The sequence below is a fragment of the Rhinopithecus bieti genome, unplaced genomic scaffold (assembly GCF_001698545.2).
Source record: "Rhinopithecus bieti isolate Rb0 unplaced genomic scaffold, ASM169854v2 scaffold_2554, whole genome shotgun sequence".
NCBI lineage: Eukaryota > Metazoa > Chordata > Mammalia > Primates > Cercopithecidae > Rhinopithecus > Rhinopithecus bieti.
In genome coordinates this window covers 3,835,454-3,848,845 of record NW_016804196.1, presented here as the reverse complement: position 1 = coordinate 3,848,845, position 13,392 = coordinate 3,835,454, and the positions used below count along the sequence as shown (strand labels likewise).

The 13,392-nt window shown below is 41.9% G+C and overlaps 1 protein-coding gene across 3 annotated transcripts in view; it reads left to right on the top strand.

Moving 5' to 3' along the window:
• BCL2 (BCL2 apoptosis regulator) overlaps nt 1–13,392 on the top strand; it is a 207,885-nt gene continuing 194,493 nt past the window's right edge. For all 3 annotated transcript variants that reach the window (XM_017867153.1, XM_017867152.1, XM_017867154.1), the window contains exons 1-2: nt 1–865; nt 1,087–1,957. In XM_017867153.1, coding sequence (XP_017722642.1) covers nt 1,373–1,957 — 585 coding nt within the window. In that variant the 5' untranslated portion in view covers nt 1–865; nt 1,087–1,372. The remainder of the gene's footprint in view (nt 866–1,086; nt 1,958–13,392) is intronic.

Below are 13,392 nucleotides of genomic sequence, written 5' to 3'. Positions count from 1 at the left end.
GGGGCGCCGGGCCCTCCCCGCCGCGGCGTCCAGGCGCTCGGGTACGCGGGTGCTCACTGCGGCGGGAGCGTCTCGACGTGCGGATGAGGCGGCAGGCCGCCAGCGCCGCCGCGCAGGAGCAGGAGGAGGAGAAAGGGTGCGCAGCCCGGAGGCGGGGTGCGCCGGTGGGGTGCAGCGGAAGAGGGGGTCCAGGGGGGAGAACTTCGTAGCAGTCATCCTTTTTAGGAAAAGAGGGAAAAAATAAAACCCTCCCCCACCACCTCCTTCTCCCCACCCCTCGCAGCACCACACACAGCGCGGGCTTCTAGCGCTCGGCACCGGCGGGCCAGGCGAGTCCTGCCTTCATTTATCCAGCAGCTTTTCGGAAAACGCATTTGCTGTTCGGAGTTTAATCAGAAGAGGATTCCTGCCCCCGTTCCCGGCTCCTTCGGCGTCCCCCCTCCCCTGTCTCTCTCCTGGGGAGGCGTGAAGCGGTCCCGTGGATAGAGATTCATGCCTGTGCCCGCGCGTGTGTGCGCGCGTGTAAATTGCCGAGAAGGGGAAAACATCACAGGACTTCTGCGAATACTGGACTGAAAATTGTAATTCATCTGCCGCCGCCGCTGCCTTTTTTTCTCGAGCTCTTGAGATCTCCGGTTGGGATTCCTGCGGATTGACATTTCTGTGAAGCAGAAGTCTGGGAATCGATCTGGAAATCCTCCTCATTTTACTCCCTCTCCCCTCGACTCCTGATTCATTGGGAAGTTTCAAAGCAGCTATAACCGAAGAGTGCTGAGGATTGATGGGATCGTTGCCTTATGCATTTGTTTTGGTTTTACAAAAAAGGAAACTTGACAGAGGATCATGCTGTTCTTAAAAAATACAAGTAAGTTGTCTGCACAGGAAATTGGTTTAATGTAACTTTCAATGGAAACATTTGAGATTTTTTACTTAAAGTGCATTCGAGTAAATTTAATTTCCAGGCAGTTTAATACATTCTTTTTAGCCGTGTTACTTGTAGTGTGTATGTCCTGCTTTCACTCTGTGTATACAGGGAAATGCACCTGATTTTTTACTTATTAGTTTGTTTTTTCTTTAACCTTTCAGCATCACGGAGGAAGTAGACTGATATTATCAATACTTACTAATAATAACGTGCCTCATGAAATAAAGACCCGAAAGGAATTGAAATAAAAATTTCCTGCATCTCATGCCAAGGGGGAAACACCAGAATCAAGTGTTCCGCGTGACTGAAGACACCCCCTCGTCCAAGAATGCAAAGCACATCCAATAAAATAGCTGGATTATAACTCCTCTTCTTTCTTTGGGGGCCGTGGGGTGGGAGCTGGGGCGAGAGGTGCCGTTGGCCCCCGCTGCATTTCCTCTGGGAAGGATGGCGCACGCTGGGAGAACAGGGTACGATAACCGGGAGATAGTGATGAAGTACATCCACTATAAGCTGTCGCAGAGGGGCTACGAGTGGGATGCGGGAGATGTGGGCGCCGCGACCCCTGGGGCCGCCCCCGCACCGGGCATCTTCTCCTCCCAGCCCGGGCACACGCCCCATCCCGCCGCGTCCCGGGACCCGGTCGCCAGGACCTCGCCGCTGCCGACCCCGGCTGCCCCCGCCGCCGCCGCGGGGCCTGCGCTCAGCCCGGTGCCACCTGTGGTCCACCTGACCCTCCGCCAGGCCGGTGACGACTTCTCCCGCCGCTACCGCCGCGACTTCGCCGAGATGTCCAGCCAGCTGCACCTGACGCCCTTCACCGCGCGGGGACGCTTTGCCACGGTGGTGGAGGAGCTCTTCAGGGACGGGGTGAACTGGGGGAGGATTGTGGCCTTCTTTGAGTTCGGTGGGGTCATGTGTGTGGAGAGCGTCAACCGGGAGATGTCGCCCCTGGTGGACAACATCGCCCTGTGGATGACTGAGTACCTGAACCGGCACCTGCACACTTGGATCCAGGATAACGGAGGCTGGGTAGGTGCACTTGGTGATGTGAGTCTGGGCTGAGGCCACAGGTTCGAGGTGCGGGGGTTGGAGTGCGGGTGGGCTCCTGGGGCAAGGGGAGGCTGTGGAGCCAGCGAAATAAAATCAGGGTTGTTGCTTCCCGGCGTCCCTACCTCTTCCTCTGGACAAAGCGTTCCCTCCCCACCTGACCGATAACGCCTGCCATCTAAGTCTTTAACTTGCTTGCTAGTCATGGAGATCCAAAGATCCAGCGTTTGTAATCCAGTGGGATGTGGTGGTAAATGGTACCCCCTTCGGTGTTTCTCAAGCTGGAGGTCCAGGAGTCCCCAGGACCACCGTTTCCTGGCTTGAGCAGCTTGTTGGAATCAGAGGGAGGTTTCAGGGACTGCTTATGAACCAGATACCAGGTTGGGTCTTGATAGTCTGCATCCCAAACAAGCGCCTCTGAAACAAGCCCCTTGTACACTAAGATTTGAGAGCAACCTAATTAGAATAGACTCCACAGAAAACCAAGGGCATCATCACTCGGTAAAATTTTCTGAAAGAGGAAAACCAATGTAAGTCTTTTTCCCTGGAAAGCTTAGTTGTGTTTGTAAAGAGCTAAGTTGACATTCCAAAGTCCTTGGATTGGAATCTCCAGTGTGTGCCATATTCCCAGTGGGCGTGATGAGGTGTCTTGAGGAGTATTAGGCTATGGCTTTGCTACCTCGTCAGTGACATAATTTGCATCGGTTGCATTCTTTGTGTTCTATAATTTGTGTATGATTTACCAATTTGCTAGAATGCTAGAATCTTTTGTTTTTCACAGCCTAGAATCGACCTAATTTTGTGATCTCCTGAAAAAATCTACATGTAGGTATCTATGTAAAATATAGAAGAATTGATTCTTAGCTGTGGATTCTCATGCCCTGACTTTAGTTGAAGTGATTGATACCTGTGGCTTTGAAGAACATTTGTGAGATGATCTTTTTCTGGTACTGTGCTAGATAGAGCTTTTGTCATTATACCATACAATTGTACTTTTCTGAGATTCTTTGCGGGGGTTGGTGGTGCAGTTCCTAAGAGTCAAGGATTGTAATGGAGATCTATATCTCATATCTAAAATGATGAATTTATGAAAAAGTATTCTTGTCTGAAGTTTTTTTTTTGTTTGTTTGTTTTACACTTTTTGTTTTAATCTGAAGAGTTATCTTTGAAAAACAGAATGCAATTCAGTGCTTCCTTTTATAGCCTCTTGGGAGAATTACTAATGTCATTATTTTATAGGACCTAACAGGAGCAAAAAGCCTAGAAATGACTGCAAGTGGATTAGATGTCAAGAAGCACACTACATGTTTTTATTACATTTTACAAAGTGTGCTCATATTAAGAGGCCAAATAGAGAAAAGGCCAAGAAAAGTAGATGATTGATGTGAACATCTGATCTTATTTGACCAAAGTTGACAAAATATTGATGCCACTGTTTGGTGTTTAAAAGTAAGATTAATCAAAATGCCCCAATTTAAATTTCTAAAATTTAAATTTCTAAAATTTAAATGCTCTTCTCGAATTGTTTGTTGACATCTCACATTATCAGATGTTTAGTAATTCTGGAGAATTTACTAAAGGGTGAAAAGAATATTTTGTTAAATATTTGGTTAAGTAGGTGGTTTGATTTTAATCACTATAACCACAAAGGTTGGGACTTCCAGACTCCAAAAGGATCCTTTTAAACCAAAGTAAAACTGATTTAATAGTTTTGCTATTTCATATTTTATGCAAAATTCACATTTAAAATTTTCTTTCTAGTTGAAATAAATCCAACGTGGTAACTGCTATCTGTCTATCAAGTAAGTTAATAAAAACCTGGGAAACAGAGACACATGTTTATGATAGAAATTAAGATACAACCTTGATATTTGTTGCTGAATTTCAGTGTGTTACCATCTCATGTAACTGAAGTTTCTTTTTAAGTAAAGGCTCACTGTTTTCTTTTTTTGAAACAGAGTTTTCATAGTAGACCTATCTTTGTGGTCAACAGGTATCTGAGGTTGATAAATGTAGAGGCTACATTTTATGATGCCAGACCACAAGGACACACCATAGAACATGATAAAAATTCTTTGACAAAACTGCTTCTAGTAAAAATAAATCATGTAGAAGCACAGATGGTTGATGGTAAAATATGTAATAGCTTTCAGAACAATGCATAGATGGTGACTATATAGGAAAACAATGGAATTTAGAGAAAAAAATACGTATATACCAGGAAATGCACTCATAGGACACTTTGGAATAGAAGTGGTAGTGTTTGAGAATGATAAATGATTTGCCTATCATTTCAAATGTGATTATTAATCTAAAAGTCATTTAAGGCATTTGGCATACAGACAGATTTTCTTCAAATTTACACCAATTGGGGTTACATCTCTAATAATATGTTGTATTTTATAGTGTAAAGTAGTCTTAATGGTAAAGCTTCAGAAAAGAGCTAGCATATTTTCTTGACATGTGACAATAATCTGCACTGTCCCCAAGCTCAGTGGATCAGCCCATCTCCTGAATACTACACTGAATGCTCCTGGCTTTAGACTTCAAGTCATTTCTTTTGCTTTGCTGCTGCTCCTACAAGATCAGAACCTTGTGAGGCTGAGGCAATCTGTTTGACTTTTGTGTTCCGTAACATGGAGAAATCAGGTCCTTGGAATGATCAGCCTCTGACAGATTGTCCCAGAAGACTACAAATTAAAGAAAGACTAAAGAAGTAATTGGCTGTAGAGTGGAGTGTGACTTTATTCCTAGGTCTGAATAAGGCATTGTGTGGCATCCAGAGAGAGGCAGGACAGAGGAAGCAGTGAGAGAGCAGCAATTCTAGAAAATATGGATACCTTGCTGCTCAGTGTGGCTTATAGACAGTAGCACACGCATCCCCAGGAGCTTCTTAGAGATGCAAAAGCTCAGCTCCCACCCCAGAACTACTGAGTCAGAATATGTGGTTTGTGTGCACATTAAAGTTAGCGATGCTGGCTACCATCCTTGGTTCCTGGTGGCATCTTTTAGGAAGAGTTGCTACCTGAGATGGATTCTGCATTGTCCCCTTCCAGTGGCCTTAAAGATCTACAGTGTTACTTGGAATACTGAATGTTTCCCAGAGGTCCCCTATTGTGATCTGACTTCAGGAAGACTAAATTGGGATGAAGGAGAGATAGCAAGCAGGTAGATTAACTATAAGCCCAGTCTTCTCATGAATATTTTTCATAGTAGTTATAAAATTTATATTGGCATCACTGGTCCCATTAAAAAGTAAGATAGCTTTTCTTCTTCAATTAAAGGCAAGAGAATTAGCTCTTTTAATAGCTGTTAGTTATTATTTTATCCCCTCATAACACAGTTTAAATTCTGTAAATGACTTTAGTGACCTTGCAACTTCTTTAAGACAAAGAGACTCTTGCAGGCAAGGGGTTGAGTTTTGGGTAAGTGATGGTGAGTGACCCTCTAAACTGAGAACTTTGGTGACATTCAGCTTCGTGTCTTAGGAGAGAGTGAGATATGGACCACCAGATGAATGAGATGATTCAGACAAGAGATTGTAGGAGATTGGCTTTATTCTATTGACGAGATGGTAATCCGACTTATTTTTTGGTGTTGGTGGTTTAGGAAGATAGGAACTTCTCCACACCTGGTAGAGTTCAGCTGCCTTTTGATTAGTCAGCAAGCAGTTTTTCCTTTCTCAAGGCAGTCTACATCCAGCAAAACATTTGATTAACTGGAAAGCAATACCATTCTCATGCCAGTGTACAAATTACACGAAAGAGCATAATTTTTCTAGTGTCTGAGGATTGGCTGCTTATGGCCAATTTTGGCAGCAAAACGATAGGATTAAAAATAGCTTGAAGATGATCTAGTCTTAAATAATATATTTCATGATGAACTTTCCTGGGAAAGTGCATCTTTCTGCCTTTAAGAATCACATGACCCTTTCAATAATTTATTTAGTAGAAAAAAACACATTATTTCTCGTAGAGTTTTCAGTCATGTGCTGTGGTGTGATTGTTTCTGGACCTTCATAAAATTTTATAGTTAACTGAGTTCTCTTTTCTGTTTTGGGGCCTTTGTTGCTATTTAATGTCCATTGAAAACATGGCTTTCTTTTGTGCATTCTGTTACTTTCAGGTGTACTTTCTAATGAGAATGGATTGCCCTTTTTAGCAATCTTTGATTGAACTGGTACATTTCAGATTACTTAAATGTTATCAGGCCACACAGCATACCAGGTAACAGAAAGCCATAAATTAAAAAAAAAAAAAAAAAAGCAAGCAAAATTCTTGTAGTTTTTTCTTATCTCTGTTCCCAGTCCTATTGCGCTGTTTGGAGGGATGATAAGCCCACTCTTGAGCGAGTGTGTAGTCTGCATGTTAACCATGGTGCTTCCCACCAACGTACCTCCGCACCCCTTTCTAAGGTCACTCATTATGTCTCAGCAATAGTTTAGCAAAGCAGTTTCTCAGCAGAAGTGCATTTGTGCTAGAAAACAACACTGTCTTTGTAGTGTACAAGTAGAAAGTTTTCTTTTTCCCCCAGAGATATATGGTATTTGAGATTCAAAGGTTCTGTTCAACCTTTTTAAGGTAATCTAATATCACCTTATTCAGGTATAACAGTAACTCCTCAATCTGGTCATCCTTTCTGTCAACTACATGTAGGAGACTACTCAGTGAATTTACCCCACTATGAAGTTTCTCTTTCATGCCTCTTGGTTTGGCTTAAGCAACCTTAATGTTTGATGTCTAAGCAGGATTAATGATGAAAATCACCCAAGGACTGAGACAGTTATTCCACAGATATGATTGCCAGTCTTACATGAGTCCTGTCCTGGGTTAGGTTGGAGGCACGGGAAAAAGAGCTTTGCCTCTGCCCTGGATAAACTCACAGGCTAGTGTTGCAGGTGTCTTAATAAACTCGTAGTTACTGTACAGCCTGATAAGCATGATCCTAGACTCAGAGACTTAGAGGGAAAAAGCCAATAACTATAACTTATTTTGCATGTACTTCAATCTTGGTCTAAGAATGTTATTTCTGACTATATGACTGTCCATGTGTGCATTAGGCCTAATTTAAATAGGGCCAAATGTAGATACTTTTAGAAATACTGTATAACGTAGACATATGCTTAAGAGAACTGAAAGGCAGGGGGAGTTCCCTTGTTAAATATTAACCCACTAAGCACTATTTATGCATACTAAGAAGACTTAATAAACACCAGTCTACAATTTCTAAAGCATTTCATTAATTCTTTTTAAGTAAAAGACAATCAAGGCTCTGATTAGACTGACTGGAACAGGGTAATTTGAAGAACTATCTTTCTTAAATAACTCTTGTATGCCAAAAAATACAAGTAGGTTTTGAACCAGAACAGGGGCTCCTCCTTTGAGGAGGGGAAAAACAAGCTTCTGTTTTCCTTTGGTTTGAGGTTATATTACTGTTTTATTTATCTAGACACTACTATGATGCTAGTTACAGAAATTCACAGTCCATTGTAACACTGGCATTTGCCTTCCGACTTTTTGGGCTTGTGATCCTGTTCATTTAAATGGAGACTGTAAAACTTTCAAAATGCCAACAAAGCTGTTTTCACTTAAAAACATATTTTTAATAGATTGTTACTTGTTCTGATATATGCCCAATTCTATATATTCCATGGCATTATTTCTCTGCCCTCCATTTGCCAGACAAAAGATGCACCCATCTGTCCTTTGGTGTGAATAAGGAATGATTATTCCTCTCTCTTCCAAACCATGGGACTTCCTTATAGGCACCACCACCCCCGTGACCATCCCCTACCTGCCTTATCATTCCACCGGAGAGGGACCTCTCAGGTGTTAGCTCCTTGTTAACTTCCAATTAGTGAAGGGTAGGATTTACCTGAAGAAAACCATAATGCGCTTAGATACTAGCAAAAAGGAGCAGAAGTGGGGAGTCTAATCAGAGTGAGAGGATAACCCTCACCCCAAACTTGCTGCAGGCAGCTGGGCAGGTCAAAATTCTGTGACCAGATACTGTCCTTTACCTCCAGAGATTATAAACTTGAACCTGTGCAGAGAAAAGATAGTATCTGCTGGCAAAATTTGTACTTGCCTTGATTCCTCCAGTGCAAGATTATAGTGGGGCTATACATGAGCCTTCAATAAATGTTTGACGAACTAAACTAAAATAGCTTAGGGTAAGGACTACTTCCCCAAACGCCCTTTTAAATATGTGAGAAAGGGAATCTCCCCGACATACTGGTATGACCATTCGTAGCAATATCCTGAGAGTGACTTGGGTGATTTTCTCGGGCGATCAACCACATTCCATGAGCAGGTTAACCATGGAAGACACCTGCCCTTGAGCATCGCATTTGGGCCACATGCGTCAGTGGGGAAATTTGTGTTTCCATTCTGCTTCTTGTTTTGCCTTCACAACTTCAGGGATAGAACCGTATTCCATTTTTAGTTAATAATCAGCTCTCTGGGGCTTCCATGTAATGAGTCAGAAACTTATGACTGACTCCACTCTGCCCTTTATCATGTCTCCCAAAAACAACCCGAGAACCCACTGCGTCAAGTGAAGCTTTAATTTTTCAGGGGAGGTTTTTTCCATTGAGACCAATACATCTTTTCTTGTGACAGATCCAGTTACTATATTTCTTTATTTTTAACTGTCGAAAACACAGTTAAGCTGCAACAGAATATGGTGAGTTTACCAATTTTAATACTTGGAGCACCAAACAAAGGATCAGTGTTGCAGGCTGTCTTTTCTTGACTTTTTCCAGCTCTCCTTAACAGATAACTAGGATGATTTTTTTTTCTGCTTTACAACATGATGAATGCTATATCTCTATATTAACTCTGAAATTGAATTGCAGCCAAATATTCCTCTCAGCTGCATTAGAATTTTCTAAGAGAACATGAGACACATACTTAGTCCTCTTAGTTCAATGCTATATCTCAGATATATTGGTATCTGATTTACAATTAAAATAGGAATAAAATTAAGTACAAATTATTTCATCAGCTTTAAATATAGATTTATCTTTTGAAAAAAAAAAAAAAAAGAAGCCCATAAAGGATGGCAGCACTGGCATTTTGGATGTAAAATTTCAGGTCTATCTCCTAGCCATTTCCTTTATGGATTCCTGCCAGCATCTTTAAACACACACACACATACACACGCTGAAGACACACAGAGAAGTTTTGAGGTATTTTATAACAAAATTATAAGAACAGGGAGACAAAGCCACTTACTAAACATTAAAGTGATAGTATAAGAAGAAAATGATTTGAAGAAGTCCTAATTGAGGGAAATGAGCAATTGTCCACAAAACTTAACTCTGGGTTCCCAGGAACCAGGATAGGGATGGTCATGGAGAGGGTTTTCAGGATCTGGTTATTTAGGAAAACATGGACACTAACTTTTTTCATTGAAAAAACATTTATTGAGACCCTACTCCATGCAGAGCTCTATGCTAGGTGCTTTAGTGAAGCGAAAAAATGTCTAAGATAACTTTTGCCTTCAAGGAACTTACCAATCAGTAGGGGACCAAGACAAGGATGCAAATCACTGTAATCCTGGACAATGTGTAGTAGACAGAGAGGCCCAACCCAGCTACAGTGATATCTGAAGAGTTTCATGTCGGAGATAATTTTGAGACAAGTTTTAGCGAACAGGCTGGCGATATGGGGAGAGGGTCTTCTGGGTAGTGGAAACTGGAGGTGTCAAAGCAGGCATGAATGTGTGAGGTGTGTTTGGGGGAATTGTGGAGAGTCTAATTTGACTGGGACATGGAGAACTCTCCTTAGATAACTCCATAGTCTTGAGAACTTACCACTGCATACTAAGCTGTGAAACTCGTACATATAGCCCTCCCTATCTTTGGGTTCCACATCCATGGATTCAACCAACTGTGGATCAGAAATATATGGGGTAGGGCAGGCACAGTGGCTTAGGCCTTTAATCCCAGCAATTTGGGAGGCCACGGTGGGTGGATCACTTGAGGTCAGGAGTTCAAGTCCAGCCTGGCCAACATGGTGAAAACCCACCTTTACTAAAAATAAAAAAAATCAGCCAGGTGTGGTGATGGGTGCCTGTAATCCCAGCTACTCGGGAGGCTGAGGCAGGATGATTGCTTGAACCTGGGAGGCAGAGGTTGCAGTGAGCCGAGATCTTGCCGCTGTACTCCAGCCTGGGGGACAGAGCAAGACTGTCTCAACAAATAAATAAATAAATAAAGTATGTAGGAGGATGTGCATATGGAAGTACTACTCATTTAATATCAGGGACCTGAGCATCTTCAGATTTTGGTATCCAATGGAGGTTCCCAGAGCCAATCCCCTGAGGTCACCGAGGGATGGCTGTATTTAACTGTACCAGGGATGTTGAAAGGATGTTGCAAAGGTTCTGAGACAAGGCAGGATGTGTGGGTTTGAGGAAGATTGACAGTGACTGAAGCTGGATGGGGAGATCAGGTGCGAGGTCTGAAGCACCCGGAATGGAAAGGACAGGACAGGTGTGGGCCTACTGCAGGTGTAGAATCAAAGGACAGACAGCAGGTCGAATATGAGGAATAATGGAGGGAAAGAATAAAGACTCAAGTGCCATTCTGACTGGCTCAAAAAATGATACAGTCTTCCAGAGAGAAAGGAAAGATAACAACAGTTACTGCTTTGTGGGGTACATGTGATGAATTTCATTTTGGACATTCCCAGTAGGATATCCAAGTGGAAATGCCCAGTAAGGCTTAGACATAAGGATCTGGCACTCAAGAGAGAAATTGAGGCTGAACCATAATATGTCTTTCCCTCGAATCATGTAGGTTTCTCTTTTGCCTTCTTTCGTTGCCCAAAGTGGTCCTAACTGCTACTGCTGATGTTGTCTTCGTTTGCAACTGCTGTTTGCACCCCACCTTTTCCCAAAGGTAATCGGTAGACTTGCACTTGCATGGATTGGGTTAAGGTGGTTAACTTGAAGCTTTACTATTCAAAGCTTGGCTTCCCACTACCAGTTTGCCAACTTAATGAATCCTTCAACTTTAATCAAATTAGTGTTGTTCCAAATGTTCTAATAGTATCCTCTATGTGTGACTCTAGGTCTTACAAAATCAAGGCGTCCTTTCTCACTGGGACTTCCTTATTAATAAAATATTTCTTCTATTAAATTCAACCTGGCACCAGGCATAGTAGGTAATAGACACACACAATGATTGTTTATTGAATGAATGAATAAAATGATTATGTTAGAGGCATTTTGAGCAATTCATCCTAAGCAGCTAATTTTCTCTTACTTCTTTTATTATAGTGTGTGTTTGTGTGTGTGTCTGAAATGTCCCATCCTACAGGTTCATTAATATTTAAGGGAAATGAAAGAAGAAAAATAACTATTAAGTGTTTTGATTTCATCCTTTTCATTGAATTGAAAAAGTATATCATTTATTCCTAAAGAGAAATCTAGATTTTGCTTTATATTAAACATTTGACATGTATTCGTCCTTAAGGCTAATATAGATACCAGCCTGTTGGTTGTCACATTCTATCTGTTTATACAAAGGTTGTAGACACACAGTCTATGTACATATGCCTAGTTGCTCTCATTCCTTTTGTTTCATATCTCAAGCCTAACCCAGACTGAAAAGGTTTTGAAGGCTGAGATTATTCATCACTCTATCATTATAGAAAGCAGGGCTGGCCCAAGGTTCTCACAGTGGGAGCAAGGTGGATTTTAACTCTGGTCAGTGTTATAGCTCAAATACAAAAAGAAGTACAGCATAAAAGTCACAAGGATAAATGGTCCCCTCGTTCTTCTCCCATAAAAACAAGCAGCCAATTGAAGGTGGAAGTCAGTACAGTTCAGCATTCCCAGAGGCGAGAGAACCTAAGATTTCATTTCTAAAGACGCTGCTCAACAAGAAGACCACCTGGGATGTCTCACATAAGACGACTGGCCTCGCAGCTTTTGGCTAAGTTCTCTATTCTGGTTCAAGCCAGCATCACAGCCTATCTGTGGTTTTAACAACTGATGGAATTTGTATTTTTAGAACCCTCATCCCTTGGCATGAAGCAAACTCAAAGCATTGTTGCTCATCAGTTGTCATCTGTTTGAGAAAGATTTTGATATGTTTACTGGTAATGAAGCTTGACCAGACTTCTCCGGGGGCTTTTAAAAAAGATGAATGTGTCAGCTTGTAGATTTGTCCCCATGAATGAAACCACAAGCAAATTCTCTTCTCTCTTCCAGCCTCCCTTCCTCCCTCTTGTTTCTTCAGTGGCCATCTGCGCATTATGTTCCCATTGCCAGGCCCTCTTCAAGCGGCTTATCTATGAGTGAATTCAGAAACTTCAAATTATAAAGGACACCCAGATAATTGGCCTGTTCTCCAAAGTATCTGTCCCCTGTGCTGCTGCCAGATTCCTTCTTAATGAATACATCCAGTGACAGTGGGATTCTTGAGCTTGTCCGTATCTGTGAGAAAATGAGCTCCCCTGCTTTGTAACAGCTTGTGGCTCAGGGAAAAAAAAATGACAGCCATTGCACAAGTTTCCTTTGAATGTAGTTTTCTTTCCCATAAATGATACTTTGAGAATACAGTTAAGGGGTTATTAGTTTTCTATTTCATGCTTGGCCTGTGTGTGAGAATAACACAAGCTGTCACTGCAAATCAGTAGCTAAAAATGCTTTGTCTGGTTAATGTGAACATTTAATATTTGGCTCAATTAAAAGTTAACCGATGAAAGTACATGTCATTGGAATTTGAAAATACCTTTTGTACGGAATACTTAAAGGGCATGACCCGTGACTAAGCCAGTGATTTTAAAATATGGAGAATATGGGGAGATTTAATATGAGTTGGGATACTTGACTCTTCTTTAAAACCTCTCTACCTGTTTGGCATGACAGGACATTGATAGAGTGGGCTCATTGTTATGGCAAAGGATCCGCTTGCATCTCTGTGTTTTTAAGTGGTTAATTGTGTTTTTGCACCTAGTCACATGATTAAAGCAGACAGAACAAGAGATCAGTTATTCATTTATACCATACTTTAAAAAAAATCGAGCCAGGGCCTGGAGAAGTGGGAAGTGAGAGCAAGAGGGGGATGGCTGATAGTCTAGGGGCAGGGGTGTCCAATCTTTTGGCTTCCCTGGGCCACATTGGAAGAAGAAGAAGAACTGTCTTGGGTCACACGTAAAATACACTAACGCGAATGATAGCTGATGAGCTAAAAAAAAAAAAAAAAAAATACACACACACACAAAATCATAATATTTTAAGAAAGTTTACAGATTTGTGTTGGGCTGTATTCAAAGCCATCTGCCCACCATGGGTTGGACAAGCTTGGTCTGGGGGAGTGAAGACTTCAACAGCAACCGCAGAAGAGCATGTTTAAAGCTATGAGAAGAGATGCAGCAACAGTGCAGGCGTTTTTTTTTTTTTTT